The sequence below is a fragment of the Hypanus sabinus genome, chromosome 13 (genome assembly GCF_030144855.1).
Source record: "Hypanus sabinus isolate sHypSab1 chromosome 13, sHypSab1.hap1, whole genome shotgun sequence".
Classification (NCBI taxonomy): Eukaryota; Metazoa; Chordata; class Chondrichthyes; order Myliobatiformes; family Dasyatidae; genus Hypanus; species Hypanus sabinus.
In genome coordinates, this window is record NC_082718.1 from 75,964,068 (window position 1) to 75,984,396 (window position 20,329).

Below are 20,329 nucleotides of genomic sequence, written 5' to 3' on the forward strand. Positions count from 1 at the left end.
ACACAGACTCAAGGCTGTAATTGCTGCCAGAGGTGCATCTACTAAACACTGACGAAGGGGGTGAGTAATTATGTTATCAATGATTTTTTTATATAAATGTAATAAATTTAGACCAATTTGTAGAAATTTGTTTTCACTTTGACACAAAAGACTCTGTTGATCAGTGTCAAAAGAGCCAAATTAAATCCACTGTGATTCAATGTTGTAAAACAATAATACATGAAAACTTCTGGGGAGGGAATACTTTTGATAGGCACTGTATATAATGAGATAGTGCAGATTAGGCAATTCCAGCCCTTCAAGCTGTGCTGCCCAGCAACCTCTGATTTAACCCTAGTCCAGGGGTTCCCACCATTTTTTATGCCATGGATCCTTACCATTAACCAAGGGGTCCATGGACCCCAGGTTATGAACCACTGCTCTAGCCTAATCAAGAGACAATTTGCAATGACCAATTAATGTACTAACTGGTAGGTGAGCAGTATGGGAAGAAATCCACGCAGTCACTAGAACATACAAATTTCTTACAGCCAGTGGTGGGAAATGAACCCGGGTTGCTGATAGTGTAAAGTGTTATGCTTTCTGAGCACATTTTTAAAAAAAACATTAACCCACAATAACGGTTTCTAAATAATAAGGAAGGAAATGAATAATATTGCAATGTAAATCTCCGCTAGTCTAACCAAAGTACATTTTGCACTAATCACAGGAAGTTCACATTGTACTGTGATTCATTTGATAACTTCCCAAGTTTCATGGCTCTCACTTATCTAGCAAGAAACTGGATTTCAACAATATTATTGTAACTACTAAATTATTACAAATGTTATTGTGGAAAAATTTGAAAGCAATAAAGATAAGCTTAAGTTATTTCTAAACCATTTGTAATTTGATTATTTTTTTAATAAGTGTAAATTTTCCCACTGCCTTAGCGTGGTAACTTAATCCATACCCTGTATCATCCAGTTCCAAGTCATTTGCTGCATTATCGTAGTCACTATCAGGCATGCTGCTTTGTTTCTCAAGTTTTGATGCCTAAAAAAAATTAAAACAAATACCAAGATGCAAATACGGTATGCTCACATGGTTGATAATTATTAGATGAAATAGTAATCCTGACTCAAATGGAAACTAAAAGCAACTGCATGCAAACTAGTTAGTAACAAAAAGAAATTCTGGTAGGAACCAAATCAGAGACTTATTAATCTTTCAATTTAAAACTTGAGGAAAAATATGCATCTTTTGAGAAGGTTTCAAGTGCCCAATCAGAAAGGGTGGGGGGGGGGGGGTGGAGAGAAAGAATAACAGGACATATATAGGGAAGTCTGTTTTGCCATTGCACTCGATCGACTTTGTCTTAAGATCTAGGTTGTGCAGCGCAACACCAAGGGAATATTTAACTCAAAGGTTTAGTTAAGATTATATATTACAAAGCACAGATCAGCCCAGTGCAAGCAGGTGCTTGTGAACCTCTAAGCCAATGAAGGCCAAATACACAGCTTTGCACCCAGTTTTAAAAAGTCTTGGTTTGGAGATTCTCTTGAGGATAAAGTACTTCTTTAAAAAAAAATCTATGATAGACTGTTTCTGAAAAAGTAACCTTTAATTTATATGGATATGACTTTTATTGAGATTTGGAGACCCTACCATTATCTATGGTTAAAGAAATATTTCATTTACAAGTAACTTGTGTGTTCAACAAATTAAAATTGTTTTCTAATTTTAGCTGAGTTAAAACAATCTTTAGGCGAACTTTGAAGGAAAATACATGGTTAAAATGCCAGGCATTAGAATTTGGACTGTTAGCAACTTGCATTCATGCATCACAAAGTTTATTTTAGCACCATGACAAAGAAAAACATTCAATACAAATGAGCTTTTTTATTCAGGTAACATCAGACATTTCTGACTTTGAAGAAAGTACTTATTTTTGTTTAAAAAACAGTCATTTTAAAAGTGAGTACATGCTTCAATGAAATAAGTCAAACCATGCTCAAGGCAGGATGCTAATGAAGCTGTGCTGCATGATGGCTGGTATCATTGTTCTCGTTATGGTGTGTTAAAGAATGATTTTTCTGTGTGGATCTTTACAAAAGACAAGATGCCAATTCATGTAGTATAGTTACATGGTTATAAAAAGGGCTCTTCACACCCAATGCCAAATCAAATATAGTTAAGTCCATTAGGTCCAGCACTGAAAATGAAATTCTAATTTAAGATGTCCAATCTTCACTGCCTGGCTACAGAGCCATTAAATCAATAAACAATTGATTGTATTTCAGATCCAGGCCATCTGGGAGCCATCGCGAGAGCTCTATTTAGCCAGCACCCAGTCACACAGTTCATTTATAGTAGTAAGATCAAAAAATTCTTAGCAATGGAAGCATTTTTTAAGAAAATGAAGCAAACTTTAAGTCAACAGCAATCTTCTGAAAGCTTTCACCTTATGGTACAGCAACCAAATTGAACAATGACCCATTCATATTTGCATATATTGCAAAGGAATGGAATAGAAAACTCAGCATTTCCCCCAATTTTAATCCAGTGAAATTCATGCCAGATTTCCTTTTCAGGTTGTGGGATTCAAAAATGAATGTTAAACATTATATAACTTGCATTTCAAATAATATGCTCCAGTTACTCAAGGTTTCGATTGCCACCAGGAATATTATTTTCTTATATTTTAAAGCACGTGTTCCTTTGAACACAGTCAATAACTGCTGAATTTGTTTTTTTTTGTAAATGGCAAGGTGTTATTTCACTTTTTTCATCATCCTGTGCGAGTGTAAATAACTACAGCAAAGATCCCATGGTGGCTCTTTATTATATAGCTGAGACACGTAGTCTAAGGTCATGCCAGCTCTATCTCTTATCTACGATCTCAGCCAATGTGCTAATGTTCTTGCTACTTGAATCAGATGCCACTAAAGCTCTTCTGACCAATATCCAAAAATGCACATTGTAAGCGTGGACCTTCAGCAAAGACAGACTAGTTTGATTGCAAGGTTCATGTTTTTTGTGAATGCTTGCAAGAAGATGAATCTCAAGGTAGTATATGGTGGCCTATATATACTTTGAAAATAAATTTACTTTGAAGTTTGTCAGTTCACACTCTCAAAGCTTACATGAGTTATAATCTTGAAATACTATTAAGTAACCTAAAGCACATGCAACCCAAATGACAAAGGAAGGGGAAATCATTGGGAAATGACACGCTGGCCGAAATCAGCAAGGGCTCAGAGATGGAATCTGGGAGATACCAGCCCCACATAACTCAGTACAGCACTGGGTAATGATTCCCCTGCTAATAATCATGGCTGCTTGTGTATGCTTTGAATGGTGATCTACTTGTGGTACCTACATATGCTGTAGCAAACGGTTAAGCTTTGATCGCAGTAAAGCTCATTACGTTAGGTGTGCAATTTGACCTGTCATTGGAAGCAAGCAGGATTAATAAACTGAAAATGGTGAAAGGTGGAAACAATTAGGAATCCATAGGTCAATATGCAGTCAATACTTCAGTTGAAAAGACACTATTCATGCAGAAACAAAGGTAGAAAGGGGAAAAGGAGAAAATGAGGTGCGACAGGCACTGCAGGTGTCACTGCCTCCACCACAGCACAGACCAACTGAGAAGGTACTTAACCCTTCGGGTGCTCTCATCCCGAGACCATGAAAGCGTGGAAGGGAAGGAGGGTAAAGATGAAGAGGAGGTCACAAAGGCACTCCTCCCAATCTGAAAGGGGAGAGAAGAAACACTCTGGCAAAAAATTAAACACAAGAAAAACAACGAAAGAGAATGAATCTACAGACTATAAACATATAGGTATGCCAAGTTTTTGCACATGGACACTGCTTAATATTTTTAAATGAGTATTTTATAGTTAAAATGCAATAATTTGTCAAGCAATCCACAAAATATATGTAGAATGTCTTATCAGTATGATTGAGTAAATTGGTACTACTTGTAAAGTTATGAACATTGTACTAACAAAAAATTGAAATACATCTCAACTATCCAAATTTATGCCCACTAAAATGAAGCATATTCTCATTAAATAACTCTTCTAACCTTTGGTCATTTCTCCTTGATATCCTGATATAACTATTTCTTAAGCAACTTTTTAAGATGACCATAGCTGGACCAATAATATCACTTAAGGTGACATGCTAATATCCAAGACAGGATTCTATGTAAAGTACTCGTTAATGATCAGTGATTTAAAAAAGTAAAAACGACAACTAATAAAACAAATTGGAAATTAGGAATTCTAATATAGATGTGGTTAGATTGCAGTTTATTTGTACTTTCTTTGGATGAAGAAATAGATGATCCTACAGAAACCCTGCAATAATACCTCGATCCTATTATTGACCAATTTCCCAAGTCTCATCTTGAATATTTTCAAGTCTAGCTACATATTTGTGCAATAAACCAATCACCAGTGTGTAGGTGGGTAATAAATTTGAGAACTGATGAGAATGTGGAGAGAATAAGAATTGGGATTAATGCAGGATTCATGCAAATAGATGGTTAGCAGAAATTGATTGGAGTGAATGGCCAACTTCCATACTGCATCTCTGTGACTGAGTAATACAGACATCTGAAAATGAGTTATTTAACAAAGATAAATCCAAACACTTTACTCAGGAGGAGGCTTTCCTGCAGGAGTCAGTGTGGGAACTAACTGTTGTGACTAAATGCAAAAAATATGAAGAACTTCAGTGCATTCTGTTAGGTACAATGTAACATATCATTTGGTTCATTTTCATCCAATCCTGCAGATATATTTCTCTGGTTTGGTGTCTGTCACTTCTTTGGAAGACAAACTCCAGTGAATGAATTCCAAAGAATTTTTTAGTAAGCAGTCAGAATCAGGTCAACTGATTCTGGGGTTCAGCAGTCTGGGTTCTCATCAATGAAAGGGCCAGCAGTTTCCCTGGGACACAGAGCTGTATGGAGAAACTAGTGTCACAGTGAAGGTCCCTGATGGATCGACAGAAAGTTCATTGGAAGACTGATTTTGTGTGCTTGTCTTCTGACTTTTAAAATGAAGCTCCAGACAACTGATATTGATAGAAATTACTGTTCTGGAGCTTAAGATCTGGCCCATTGTTGGAGACAAGAAAAGGAAGATAGGACAGGTTAAATAAAGTAACGTGTTTTGGTAAATTTTCATTTTGGTAAATAAATAGATTTAAAGAAATGATGGGCAGCAAAACTAATTCTGTTTACAAGGTACAACGATTATTTCAATGTCCATATTCAAATATTACATTCAGTTCAATGCCTATTTTGAAGTTGTTACTTGGCATACCTAAACAGTAAATAAATCAAGTCAGTACTTAAAAGTAATACGAATGAATGAAAAATAATCCTATGTACAAATGGTAAAATAAAACTTATGACTAAGACACACACATTTTGTCATTTACATTAATTGTTATTTAATAAACCAGCAAAGTTTTTCCAAAGTAAAAATCAGGAGGACAGAGTCATCCAAAAATATTTACCTTTTGTTCAGACAGATTCAACTCAATCATTACATTTTTATTGGTTTGGAACAAATTGCCCATGGTAACCAACAATACTAATAACTTTTTATTTTGTAATGTAAAATTATTTAAACATACAAATCAAAATCTCCATTTCCTTGTAGTCTCCCCATCTTAGGAGTGATTTTTTTGCGATGGGAACACCACCAAGGTTTACCTGACTGAGATTAGAATGGAGGGATTGTCCCATTCTAGATGTAGTGGAGTGGACCAACAAATCCAGAATTTGGAGGAATAACAGATCATCACATTGGAAAAAGAAAATTATTTTGAAGTTGACAGAATTGACAAAAGGTTAATTATTTTGTCTGGCCGGGGTGTCTAGAACTAAGGACTACAATCTCAAAATTAATCATTCACTTCTATGTTCAAAAGGAAGTTTTCCACACAAAATTTACACAATCTCTTCAGTTCTTTCCCCAAGAGTGCTTAGAGGCTCAGTGTCTAACTATATTTAGGAGAGAGAGTGAGAGAGAGGCATGAATTGATCTTTTAATACTGAGGGTATAATGCCTAAGGAACTGGTGCAGTGAAGTACTACAGAGATAAGAGAAAACACCTGTGACCCATTGAATGGCAGAGCAGGCATGAGGGGCCAAATGATTTTGTCCTGGTTCAATTTCTTGTGTTTTTGTTTCCTCAGTTTACATGGAAGTGAAAAATGTGTGGCAAAATATAAGAGATGCTGGCAGTATTCAATCATCCAACAGTTATCAATGGGCCAAATATTCTTATCCCGAGGATGGATTTGTTTGAAATTGGTACAGAATTCTGCAATATAAAATTTCAAGCTAAATGTGAGTTACTCATTTTTAAAATTCAAATGACTCTGCAAAGCCAGCTGAAGTTTGATGAAACACCAATATTTGTGAAAAAGATATTCTGAAAATAGTTTGCAATTTAAAATCAAACCTGAACAACGGATGAAACAGCTAAGTTATGCTCAGGCCAGATCTCAGGCTAAATCCATTTGGGGCAACAATTTCTCTCACTTCATAACTGTTAAATAATATTGTAGCAGAGGGAAAATTTGAATCTCACAGATCTTTCAGCAGTCTGAGTAGTTAAAAGTCAAGGCTGAATTATCACCGCTTTTAAAAGACAAACACCTCTTTTACCACAACAGTAACTCCCTATTTTAAAATTCTAGTACTCAGGTTAGAAACAGATAAAAGTAACCATGCAAAGAGTAACATCAGCAATATTTATATTGCTTTCCTTGCATAAAATTGATGTGATGAGTATAACATAGCAAAAAATTATGACGGGATCCAACCTGTAGCAATGGGAATGAACAATGATACCAATAAAACTGACACCTAGAAGATCTTAAACCTTCATATTCATTTTCATAATTATTTATAACTGAAAAATTGTAAATGCTTTAAAAAATTTAAGATTGAAAGAACAAAGAAGGTGTGTTTTAATTATTTGGTGAAACTAAAGAATTAAAATACAATAAATGGAGTTTGTTTTAAAATGAACATTGCTTTTAATGATTTTTGAATCGTTAAAAATAAAGATGTGTAAATGATATTTAACAGCTTTAGCTTTCCCCATTTCTGTGCCTGCCTTCCTAGGCACTGATTCTAGAACCTTGCCCAAAATGGTAATTTGCCAGGATGTGAAATACACTTGCATATTTCCAATGAACTGGAAGTGAACTGCCAGTAAGATGCTCTTTGTGGATCAGTGGATTCTGTACTTCAGCACCTGCACATTAGACAGCCAAGTCAGGGGCAGTTCTGGATCGCACCAAGCTGATGGGCAGCTGCACTTTGAACTCTATGCCAGATATGGCCAATGGATCTAACTCTGCCCCATTGCTTCGAATGGGATCATAAATCTGTGTGGAAAAGATAAACTGAAATGGTTTGGTCTATTTCTTTACTTCTTTACTAATGTTTCAAAATTTACACCAGATAAACATGCTTTTAAATGAAATATTTTAACTTAAAATAATTTAACATTTTAAATTAAGATATACTTTAACTGTTTTGAATGCCTCAAAGACATCTGGGACAAACTATTAAAAACTGTCTAAAGGCCATCAGGATAGTGCGGGGATAGGGCCTCAAAATAATGCAACAAGGTCCAGTGACCATTTGCAGATCACCATACTTTGAAAAGGCTTGTGTGTTTTTGGAAGCCACATGGTCACACAAGTTGGGCTTTGGAAATGGTGCAGGAGTGTACACAAGTTGTGGGCCTGATCAAGTGTAATTCAGCCCCTTGTAGCAATTATTCAAATTACAGATAGCAGCACAGCCAAGCCTAATCCAAATCTCCTTTAAAAAGCAATGTAACAGTCTCTAGCATTGTTGCTCAAAAGCATAAAACAGCAACCCCTACCACCCCTCACCCTCCCCCAGTCAAGGGACAGTTGAATTCCAACAATCCAACTGATGAAACAGCAGGGACCAGGCAAAGATACACCTGGTCTTACAAGGTCAATGTTGCCATTCGTGGTGTCAACACAAAATGAAACATGACAAAATTTAACTTTTCTCTGATGGAATAATCTGCTTGTTTTAAAAACATGGTTTTATGATACTTGTATGCCATCTAGTGCTTCAAGCAGACATTTTCTTTTTCCCCTCTGTTAGCATCTGGTCGAATCAAGTTAGTTGAAGGTCTATCAGTCTTTAAATTCTTGAAATTACAATGAGTATGTTAGCACAAGTCCTGAAATAATAAAATGGAGAAAGGTTTAGGGCAAAGGTTAACATGACCTAGGTGTCATTTTTATTCTTCCAGACATTTTATAATTAAAAATTCTTAGCTAGGTACCTAATAGTAGTAATAGAGGAAATAAGACAAAGACAATAAGACAGCATTGTGCAAGCTGCAAAGAAAAATAATTTAGGACAAAAAGCGAAGGAGGGGAAAAAAGCACAAGTTGCTTACCAGAGCCGATGGTGAACTACTTACATGTTGAGGAAAGGGCTGAAGTCCTGAAATACTGTCCTCTGGGTACGTGACGTCCCCCATTGGGAGATAGGCTTTTTGACCAGAGCCAGTTTCGTACATGGACATAGGCCGGCTGCCACGTGCAGACGGGCGCCGTTTTAAGGATGAAGGATTGGAGGGACCTGGGTATTCTGAACAGGTGGGAACTTGATAGATATTCGTAGTGACCTGCCGCTTGAGGGTGGTGTTTTCACTCTGCAGCGTTTGGAGCTGAAAGAAATTGTTTTTTTAACCGATAATCTTTTTCTACATCCAAGTAAATCTGGAAAAATGCTGGTGTTTCTGCAATGTGGACTGCGCATGTTATAAATGAAATGGAGCTATATATACCAAGTCAAATAGAGACAGAGGAAATGCACAATTAAGCAGGCAGAGCAGAAGCATGGACTGATCTGCTTATACACTCACCATAAACTTCATCTGAAGGTACAGGGTTTTAAAAGGAGCACCATGACATTGAAGAGCATCATTTGAAGTTGGTAATTTATAATCATATTAATAACTGTGATGCTGTAGTATTAAGATCAGTAATTACATAATTTGTTGTGACTAATGTTAACATTAATGTGTGAAAGAGCATGGTGTTCACAAGGCCCAACACATGTAAAAAGCTGTTTGCATGCACCACTCCACAGTATTTTTCATTATTCCATCTATCAGACTAAACATACGGATACCCTAAAAAAAACACCAAAGGGTCCTTATTAAAAGCCCTGACACAAGAAGGTATTCTAAAAATCATGAACATCTGTAAATGTTGAAAAACACTATAATTCATTGTACCCTTCTATTCTTTAAAGGACAGGTTACATGAGCAGTTCAACTGGTGAAAACAGTCATTTGTGGAATGGTTTGCTCTTTAACCTGCATATGTAATGGCAGAGACACTGAATTATTTTAATATTAATTATTTAAATATTTTAATACTACGGGGAGAGAAACCTGCATCCTGATATTTAAAGATATGAAAAGTAAAGGCATATGTGAAGTGTAAGGTATATAATTAGGTGTAGGGTACAGGTTTCACTGCAGTCTTTAGTGGTTTTCTGCCTTGTTACTGAAACACATAAAAGAATTTCCAAGACACACAGAAACACCCACGGTATTTTGATAACATGGAATAAAACAAAAGGACTAGTATAATATAAAACCTTTGTATTTTGCAATATAGAAAAAGCGCTTAAGGCAAAATAAAAAGTCATTTCAATTAGCACAGCAAAAGGTTCCAAATGACCATTTGGGCCTTGCAATACAAATGAGTTGCTTTTATATAATTAACACTGAATACATTTCAATTTTACGACTGTGTGGCACAAGGTAGCTGTTAATGGCTTAAAACACTGAATAAAGTAGATTTTGTACTACATGAAGAGTACATTAGGATGTGGATTCTTGGTGCAATTTAAAAAGAAAGCACATCTGGCACTATATAGTCGTTAATTTTATATAATATTCAATGTACTCAATATGTTAAGTATAATTATTTTATGCCTTAAGATCTGCTTTATTTCAAAATTTTTGTTCAAAATCTCTTTTTAAAGTAGTCAAAAGACCTATCAGTCCCAACATATTAGTTTATTAAGAGGGCAAAATACAACAGATGGAATTTCAATTTAAGAATTCTGGCTATGTTAATTTTTTTTGACCAATACAACATAATATGAAATTACAACAACTCATGTGTAACAAGGGAAAGGAAAGAAAAAAGGCCAACTGTTATATGCTGATCTAGTTCTTAAAAGACAAATATAGTTCACATTGGAAATGTCATTCTACTCCCTGTAAATGCCCCCGACATTTTCATGAATCACTGAGCTAAACCACTCAGGTTTCTTCTCTCCCCTTCACAGAGACTACAAGCAGCTTCCATTACTAGCATCAGCTGCACATGGTGTAATTTCAGATCTTGCTACTCTCTGACAGCTATTGTAAAATGGTTATTGAATTTCGTCCTCTGCTGAGCTTCAGGCCACTGAACAGATTATATCTGCGTCAGGCCACAATTAATAATTAATCACGCACTGAATTATCACTTCTGAGATTTCACTTTCTGATCAGCTTCCTTGCAGTTATTAGAGTTTTTGTAAAATCGATAATTTTGGATATTTATTCATTTTTTGATGATGACTTCACAAAGTTGGATATTAATTTTCCATATAGATATTCATATGAACAGTGTATGTTTTGCATTCAGATATATTCCTATACTTTAGGATAGTTTAGCTAATACATTGTGAACTAAATATTTCTATCTTTTGCATATCCTCCAAGAGGTTCCTCTTCCTTCTTTTTGAAAGTGGACAGAGACCTTAAACCATTTTATTTATAACAGTTGAACATACATGACAAAAGCTGCAATCAAATTAATTTGGATCAGTATCTGAATTTCTATAATATAAACATGCTCCATCTTTCCACTCTGAATCACCATCTTACAAAACTTAAATAAAACTTTCTCCCTAGTCTGATTTTAAAAGATTATAAAATATGTTACTCTATCCCATCCGCATCTCACTCTCAAATTGATTATGTCATTGCATGATTTACCCTTGATTTTATCTTCTGTACACAACTCAAGATGGCCAGATGAACTGAAAAGGCAGGGTGTCAGGCTTGGAGGTGAAGGCTGAGCCGGTTCTGCTCTGCAACGTTTTACTCCACTCTGAGACTGTTATGGCTGCTACACACTTTGTGTGTAAGCTTGTATTATCACATGCTGGTGATAATAAACCTGTCTCCGATTCAAGCGCCAGGCCAGACTGAAAAGGACAGTGTGTCAGGGCCAGTGGTGAGGAGCAGGCTGGTGTTCAGCCTCCTGCTTGGCAAATCTTAACTCATCTTTGTGCTGAAGTGAAGCTGTGGCCTCAAACTAACGGGTTCCTAGACCAGCTGCAGTGATGACCGTGGCTGTGAAATCACTTTTGTGAATTTTCTTTCTGAATGTTATTTGCTTACTGTTATTGTTTGTACCATTTTTTGTTCATACATTGGGTGTTTGATAGACCTTTTTTTAAAAAATGGAATCTATTGGGTTTCTTTTTTGTGACCATCTGTGAGGAATGTATATATTTTACATTCTTTGATAATAAGTATACTTTGAACATGATCACTTTTTCAAAATGATCGTTCACCATGAGTTTAAAAATTAACTAAAATCTTCTTACAACAGACAAAATTTAAAACAGCTGTTTCTTGTTGGTCCCATGACATACTGCTCCAGAAAAACTGTTCTGAATATATTCTATGAACATCTAACCACTTCAACAATGTTTTTTTATTCCAATCCAGAAGACAATGGAAGTCACCCACCATAAACCCATCATCTTTGGCCGAAGTAATTTCTTAATCAATACAATCCTCTTCTTACAAGTCTGGTATTTGCAGATCACCTTTTATTGTACCAAGATCATTTATCATCACTCCTATTATTGTGTCATCCTTTACATTCAGGTCTGTCCCATCCCTTTTTAGTACTCCATTTTGTTGTCCTTTCCAAATGTCAGTTTTCTGGAATATTTGATTCCCAACCTTAGTCACCATTCAACCATGTCTCGTTAATGGGTATTTAATCAAATCCATTTATCTCTATCTGTGCCATTAAATTATCCAGTTATGAATGTTTTGTGCATTATAATAAACCACTCCAATTTAGCAAAATGTCTTTTTTCCTTGATATGACCTTGCTTCTGGCTGTGAAGCTCACTTCCTGTATACCACAATCTACTAACTACCCATACTGTTAAGTAGACTGATCTGGACTTCGTGTCTGCAGGCTCTACAATGTCTTGCTCCACTGTGTGATGTGCTGAGGCTGTGGACCTGCTCTTGGCTTCATGTCTATGGACTCACTTTTATTCTGAATGTTGTTTGCTCGCTTTTATTCTTTGCATGATTTGTTTTTTCCCCCTCTTTCTTCACGTAGGGTGTTTATTTTTTTTTTAAATGGATTCGTTTGGGTTTTCTTGTTTTAGTGGCTGCCTGTAAGGAGACGAATCTCAAAGTTTTGTTCTTTGGTGTTTTTCTTTAAATTTATGTTACCTTTGCTCGAGCCAGCGCTGCCTTTATTAGTTTAGTTTTAATTAATTTGGTTTCCCAAATAGAAACTATCCCAACATTTTCCATTTGAGTAGGCCAGGTGATGATAAGTCTCTACCAAAGTAGGTGTAAGGCGCTCCTTCTCTCCGCTAGCCTGCAGGTCACCCTGGGGCAAGTTGCAGCACCTGGTTAGTTCCCCATAATCAGGGTCATGTGAAGCGACAGGAGTAGGTGGTGGATAGCTGTATGAGCAGCTAGTGCATATCATCAGTCCTGGATATGCCATTGACACCAGGCAGACAATCTCTGAAGAGTGTTGATAATGGCTGGGCTCACCCAGCTTGTAAAGATACTGCCCAGGAGATTCGATACAGTTGGTGGTAGAGGCCTCTGTCAGACAGAGTTGACCATTGACATTGCATCATAGCTGTCTCCATGATGCACAAGTCAGGGCAGTATAAAATGGAGAGCAAGCTGTTGCCCATGTAGCAAGCTTCCCACCTCCACACATCTGATGTACCCAAAAGAACAACAGAGACCAATACAGTTTGGTACCAGCAGTGTCATAGGAGTTGTCAGTTAGCTTTGATCTCAATGTAGGACTGCAGCTCTGAACTTTTTCCTTGGGTTTGCTCCCAAAGCCTTCCCCTTGAATAGGTACAGCCACAAGTCAGTAGAGGTTTGAGATCCGAGTTTTCTATAGAGATATGGAAAATCATAAGGGGTATCGATGGGGTAAATGCAAGCAGGCTTTTTCCACTGAGGTTCCACTGAGCTAGAAGTCATGGGCTAAGGGTGAAAAGTTTAAGGGGAACACTAGGAAAAACATCTCCATTCAGAGGGGCACGAGACTAGGGAACTAGCTGCCAGTGCCAATGGTGCATGCAAGCTTGATTTCAAAGTTTAAGGCAAGGTTGGATACGTACATGGATGGTAGGGGCATGGAGGGCTGTGGTCCCAGTGCAGGTCGATGGGAGTAGGCAGTTTAAATGGTTTGGCATGGACTAGATGGGCTGAAGGGGCCCATCTCTATGCTGTACTTTTCTATGACTCAAAGGCAATGGCAAACCACTTCTGTAGAAAAATATTGCCAAGAGCAATCGTGATCAAAGACCATGATTGCCCACCTCATGTGACAACACATGATGATGATCCCAACAGTTATTGCCCTTATTACCCAGTACAGGTGCCTGCGTCCCAACATTAACGAAACACACCCCATCTCTCATTTAATCTCACAAATGACAAAAGCTTTGACCTGTTCTACCCTCATTAGGCAAAACAAAAAATGGAGTGCAAGAAAAAGTGCTGCATTTTGGACTCGTGTTCAAGACAACAAAGAAAACATCAGAAACAAAGTGAGAAATGTGAAATCAAGATTGTGGATAAAAATTTGACAGATAAATAATTTGTATAGCAACAAACTTGTGAAAATTATTCTAACTAGAGGGAAATGAGCTCTACAAAAAAGGCCTCTTACTTTTTTCTGCATCAGACGCAGCTCATCACTCAGGTTGCTGTTCACTTTCATCAACTGCTGCACCTTTGCCTCGGAAGCACTGAGTGCGTTTTTCACCTCCATGTATTCCTGCAATGTAATTGGGCCATCTGACAGATCAGAGTCCATGCTCTACAACAAGAAGGACATACAAGCAAATTCTCTTTTTAAGATTACTGTCTCTCATTATCGTTCCTCAAGTAGTATGTTATTCCTCTACAGCACTGTACTTAATATAATTAGGGCAAAGCTAACTATTTGGTTAAGAGAACTTTCATGGGATTTCCCTTGATAACATGTTAATTTTGGAAAATATTATGGAAAACTTTGGGTTTTATATGAGAAGCAAACTGAGCTTAAAGCACTCACATCTTTCTTTGTGAAATAGTAATCTATCCATGAATACACATAGTAAAGTGTATTCCTTTTGTAACAGACTGTAAATAAACTAGAACAAAATAGTTTCCAACATTAATGACTTTCAACTTTAGTATCAGGCACCAACTAAAGTAGAAAAATACACATCAGACGTACCTTTGCTCTGTTTGCTTTAGTGGCTGGTTCGTGGTCTGTATCTTCATCTGAAGCAACACTGTCATAGTCAGGCTGATCATTGTCATGGCTCACACTGCCATGATCATTAATGCTCTTCAGTACAAGCTCCACATTATCTATGTTAACAAGGAGAAAAAACACTGAGCATCTTCCAAACAGGTTATCAGAATCTTTTAAGAAACCAGATTGAAATGAAATAAATTGTAGATGCCTACTCATTACATCTCTACAATGTCAACCTTTGGCATGAAAAATCAGAAAAAACGAATATGGATGGAATAATCTGTCATTTTATCCAAGTATTGAAAAGTAACCATCAACTACTCTTAATGTATTAACAATTATCTTCTTTAGCTCCATTGTTTTTTTAAAGAAATGTTCAGCATAACAATTCCTTGCTTGGAATGGGGTATGAAAAGATATGCAAATCATTCTTAAACTAGGTGTGAATGATCAAGGGGCATTAAATGAAGAAATTACATCATTCTAGCACCCTATTTATATCAATCTGTAATATTGAGCTCTCTAAACGGCATTATCCACAAATTATGAGAAAAAATTGATTTAAATTGTTCACCTCTACTGGCCAACTCTGAAGCAATCTTCAGATTCGTCAAAAATAAAATTTGATCTGACCCACCCTGCAACTCATTCTTTAGGTTATTGTTTGTCATTCTAGTTAGACTATGACAGAACCTTGTGGTTATACACCCTATTGATACTCAATGATGAGGCTTCTGTCAGTCAGAGTTGACCATGGACGTTGCCTCGTAGCTGTCCAAGTCAAGTCACTTTATTGTCATTTCAACCATAACTGTTGGTACAGTACATAGTAAAATTGAGACATTTTTCAGGACCTTGGTGTTACATGACACAGTACAAAAACTAGACTGAACTACACAAAAAAAAACAGCGAAAGCTACACTAGACTACAGATCTACACAGGACTGCATAAAGTGCACAAAAACAGTGCAGGTATTACAATAAATAATAAACAGGACAATAGGGCAAGGTGTTAGTCCAGGCTCTGGGTATTGAGGAAACTGATAGCCTGGGGGAAGAAACTGTTACATAGTCTGATCGTGAGAGCCCGAATGCTTTGGGAGCCTTTTCCCAGACTGCAGGAGGGAGAAGAGATTGTATGAGGGGTGCGTGAGGTCCTTCATAATGCTGTTTCCTTTGCAGATGCAGCGTGTAGCGTAAATGTCTGTGATGGCGGGAAGAGAGACCCCAATGATCTTTTCAGCTGACCTCACTATCCGCTGCAGGGTCTTGCGATCCGAGATGGTCCAAGATGATCCGAGAGATTTCCAAACCAGGCAGTGATGTAGCTGCTCAGGATGCTCTCAATACAACCCCTGTAGAATGTGATGAGGATGTGGGGGGTGGGAGATGGACTTTCCTCAGCCTTCGCAAAAAGTAGAGACGCTGCTGAGCTTTCTTTGTTATGGAACTGGTGTTGAGGGATCAGGTGAGATTCTCCGTCAAGTGAACACCAAGAAATTTGGTGCTCTTTACGATCTCTACCAAGGAGCCGTCAATGTTCAGCGGAGAGTGGTCGCTCCATGCCTTCCTGAAGTCAACAAACATTTCTTTTGTTCACATTAAGAGACAGGTAGTTGGCTCTGCACCAGTCTGTTAGCTGCTGAACCTCCTCTCTGTAAGCTGACTCATTGTTCTTGCTGATGAGACCCACCACGGTTATGTCATCAGCGAACTTGATGATATGGTTTGAGCTGTGTGTTGCAGCACAGTCATGGGTCAGCAGAGTGAACAGCAGTGGACTGAGCACGCAACCCTGGGGAGCCCTTGTGCTCAGTGTGATGGTGTTGGAGATGCTGCTCCCGATCCAGACTGACTGAGGGCTCCCAGTCAGAGAGTCTAGGATCCAGTTGCAGAGGGAGGTGTTCAGGCCCAGTAGGCTCAGCTTTCCAATCAGTCCAGATACATAAGCCAGGGCAGAACAAAATGGAGAGCAAGCTCTCCCTCTCCACGCATCTGATAAACCCAAGCAATGCAGAGACTGATAGTTTGGGACCTGCAGTGTCATTGTGGGATTTGCAAGACTGCATTGAACTCAATGTAGGACTGCCTTAAGACTCCAATTCTGGATTTTTCACTCTGGGTTTACTCCCGGAGCCTTCCCCATCAGCGGGTATAGCCACAAGGCAGCGGAGGTTTGAGATCAGAGTTTTCCTTCTCCTAGATGAGCTGACAGCCATGGCTGACGAGCCCCATCTGCCAGAAGCAACTGGTTTTAAGGTGCCAGTAATGCACTTGTGCCCCCTTCTGTTAGTGGAAATGGTTCCACCAGGCTTAGTAGCTAAGCCACACGTAAAGGTCAGGAGCTGGACTTGGTTGTCAGAGGCTATTTGAGGCCACTTACCATTGAGAGCATTTAATAGATAGTGGGAGCTTAACCCCACTACCAAATTCATTCTTAATACAACAAGATCATGGGATCTGCACTTAAGAACACAAGTCGACTATCTTATTGCATACTCAAATAGTGAAAAGTGGTCCCATTTTAAAATAAGATTTCAAGAAAATTAGACTTTACATTAATATAAGAAACATATGTGATATGTTTCCTTTCACCAGAGCTTGTATGCCAACTTGGCTTGTCAGCTAACTGTTTAACAGCCATGTGACTCAGCAGTGAGCAGGCCGCCTTTCTGAACAATACAAGTCTAGGATCAGTATGATTTGGGGCTCAATTAAGAAGGAATGTTAGGAATTCTGATTAAAGGAACATTGATTTAAGCGAATGCTGTGTAAATAAAATCCATACATAATTATTGGTCGCTTTCCCCCCCCATGTAAAGATTTTTATTAAAATAAAATGTCTACGCAGATAAATGGCACAAACCACTTTACTACAAAATGCTTGGCTAAAGCAGTATACATTCGTTTTTCAACTGAGCACATTTTTATCTAAACAGCTATTATTTTCCCCAATGCAAACTGTATTCCCAATTTTAATTTACAGTTCAGAAAGCAGGCCTGATGCTATAGATATGAATTCAACACTGAGGTGAAGAAGCAGATGAGTAGCAAAATTACATTAATGCAAGTCACTTCTATTTAAAAGTATAAGCAAAATTTGTCAGAATATTTATTTATAACTCTTAAGTGGTGTTTCAAAAATATTGAAATGTTCATGTCCATCATGATCTACTTGTACATTTTCCAGTAAATACGTTATACCATATAGAAGCATCACCTAAAATCTGTTTAACAATTGCCCATATCCCAAGAATGCACATTTCCCAAAATAGTACAAATTTCAACTATATCCTGTCAGAATCTACTTAATTTCAGGACGAAATTAATTCCCATTCGGTAGAACTTCTCTGGAGTGAGGAAAATACACACTTACAAATATTTAACAAGTATGCACCATTCTAACATTGTACCATCAATTCAAGGCTAGAGTTAACCATTTCTCAATGACAATTATATAAATTAAATCACAGAAGGGATAATAAAAGCCTCTATTCAATGTCCATGCAAATCTCCATTCATTATAGAAACAAGTGCTAAGTTGTAGCGAACAGGATTATAATGCTCTCCTTTACGGTATGCCATAAAATAATTAATTAGATAAATATCTCTAAATATACAGCATTACACTGTCTAGTTATTAATGTCATCATTATGTGCCATGTCATATGACATAGGCGATTGTGGTCTTTCCACGACCATGATTGATCTTGGCAAATCTTTTTACAGAAGTGGTCTGCCATTGCCTTCTTCTGGGCAGTGTCTTTACAAGATGGGTGACCCCAGCCATTATCAGTACTCTTCAGGGATTGACTGCCTGATGTCAGTGGTCGCATAATCAGGACCTGTGTTATGCTCCAGCTGCTCATACAACCATCCACCACCGGCTTCACGTGACCCTGATCAGGGGGCTAAATAGATGCTGCACCTTGCCCGAGAATGACCTGCAGGCTAGAGAAGGGAAGGGGCACCTTACATCTCCTTTGGTAGAGACATACCTGTATCTCCATCCCACCACCCAGATTGATAATCCATCACACTAAAATACATCTTGGTACAAAAAAAAGATAAGTAAATAAGGTGGAGATTATCAAAATACTGGGAAATATCTCAACCTTTAACTTACTTTGTTCCTCATGAAAACTAAACTAAAAGGAACAGGTAACACAATAACTGCAAGATGGAAATATTGATAGAGATATTCCAACAGAATTCAGAATTTAGGAGTAGATTACAGCTTTCCAAAGATCCAGATTCTCTCTCATAGATATACATATTTCACAGCCTGTGGGACATTTCATTCTTTTTTTCCCTTGGGGAATCTGTTACTGAATAGTAAAAGTTCAAAGTACAAAGTATGTATACATTATACAACCTGAGATTCATCTCCTTACAGGGAGCCATAAAACAAAGAAACAAAATAATACATATTAAAATAAAAGTCAAAGCACACATTGTGCAAAGAGGAAAAAAAAATCTTGCAAACAACAAAAATGAAAAACAAATAACACTTCGAACAAAAGCGAATCCACAGACACGAGGCCTGAGCAGGCCTCAGCCTCAGTTCAGTTCAGAGCAGAGGAAACGGAGTCCTCAGACACAAAGCCCAGAGCAGCCAGAGTAAATGTTGATATAGTACAAATGGATAAAAGCATACACACCTTTGGGACTAGTGACAGGATTCCCAAGTTGTCTCCGTTTGGCATCACTTAAGATATCAATGACGAGAGTGGCAAATTCATGAGCATTAAACCGTGCCAGTTTCTGCCTCCCCTGCAATTAACAATTAAAATAACATGTAGATAGGAGACTGACTGTGCACACAAACACTGCACCAAAAACCTTATAGAGGAGAATAATTAAAATTCCAGATAAAGTATTGGCTTCCAAGTTTAAGTTTGATCGTTACGTGCATGTCGTATGATGTGGGCAGTCATGGCCTATCCATGACCTTGATTTTTTATGGCAAATATTTTTAAGCAACAACTACGAGATCTAGCAGTAACAAAAAACCACTAAGCCAAAAATAAAGATGAAAGTTCTGAAAATCTAATATAGATTTACTTAGTTTATTAATACTGCCCATTGTTAAACCAGTAAAGTTCACAATAGTTTGACAAGTTAAACATATTTACACAAAGTGTACCTGATTTCTCGTTGCTGAATACTCTGGATTAACAGGAAGGAAGGGAATGACTGTTGTTTCTGTGACCAGCGTGCTGTGATTTTGAGTTGTTAGCCAAACTGCATACAGAAAAAATAATTCAACTTTATTCCGACACTATACAAAACAGAGAAGCTCATCTATTCAGGCCTATACTGTATTTAACAGTGAATCACAGAATACCAGAACTAAATTCAGAGACAAGACCATGAAGATACTGCACTCGTGAAAAAAGTTAATCTAGAAATTCGCACTCATCCTCCTAAAAGGTAAAAGAAGCATGACAACTTCACTGGCCTGTCCATACATCTGTTTGGCCATCATGCTTTTCTCGACAGCTGCTGAACATGCTGTCACTAATCCTTTTGGCACCTTCTAGTTTTGCAATTCCACCTCCAAAATTAGAAACTCATGATTTGAAATTAAATTAAATTACTCAATCTCAGTTTATTGTTGACAAATATTTTATTTGAGACTCCATCACCAATCAAAGTACAGATGATCCCTGTGTAAATGGCTGTGCAGGTAATGGAATTTCACAAATCACT

The 20,329-nt window shown here is 37.5% G+C and overlaps 1 protein-coding gene across 11 annotated transcripts in view; it reads right to left on the bottom strand.

The window, feature by feature from the left end:
- git2a (G protein-coupled receptor kinase interacting ArfGAP 2a) overlaps positions 1 to 20,329 on the bottom strand; it is a 108,480-nt gene that overhangs the window by 26,480 nt on the left and 61,671 nt on the right. For 2 of the 11 annotated variants that reach the window (XM_059987909.1, XM_059987908.1), the window contains exons 11-17: positions 19,764 to 19,861; positions 19,279 to 19,390; positions 14,594 to 14,730; positions 14,042 to 14,191; positions 8,488 to 8,736; positions 3,647 to 3,736; positions 953 to 1,035 (exon numbers count right to left, since the gene is read on the bottom strand). In XM_059987909.1, coding sequence (XP_059843892.1) covers positions 953 to 1,035; positions 3,647 to 3,736; positions 8,488 to 8,736; positions 14,042 to 14,191; positions 14,594 to 14,730; positions 19,279 to 19,390; positions 19,764 to 19,861 — 919 coding nt within the window. Of the gene's footprint in view, positions 1 to 952; positions 1,036 to 3,646; positions 3,737 to 5,530; positions 8,242 to 8,487; positions 8,737 to 14,041; positions 14,192 to 14,593; positions 14,731 to 19,278; positions 19,391 to 19,763; positions 19,862 to 20,329 lie in introns of those variants that run through there. The other 9 variants (XM_059987910.1, XM_059987913.1, XM_059987912.1 and 6 more) reach the window with 9 other exon arrangements.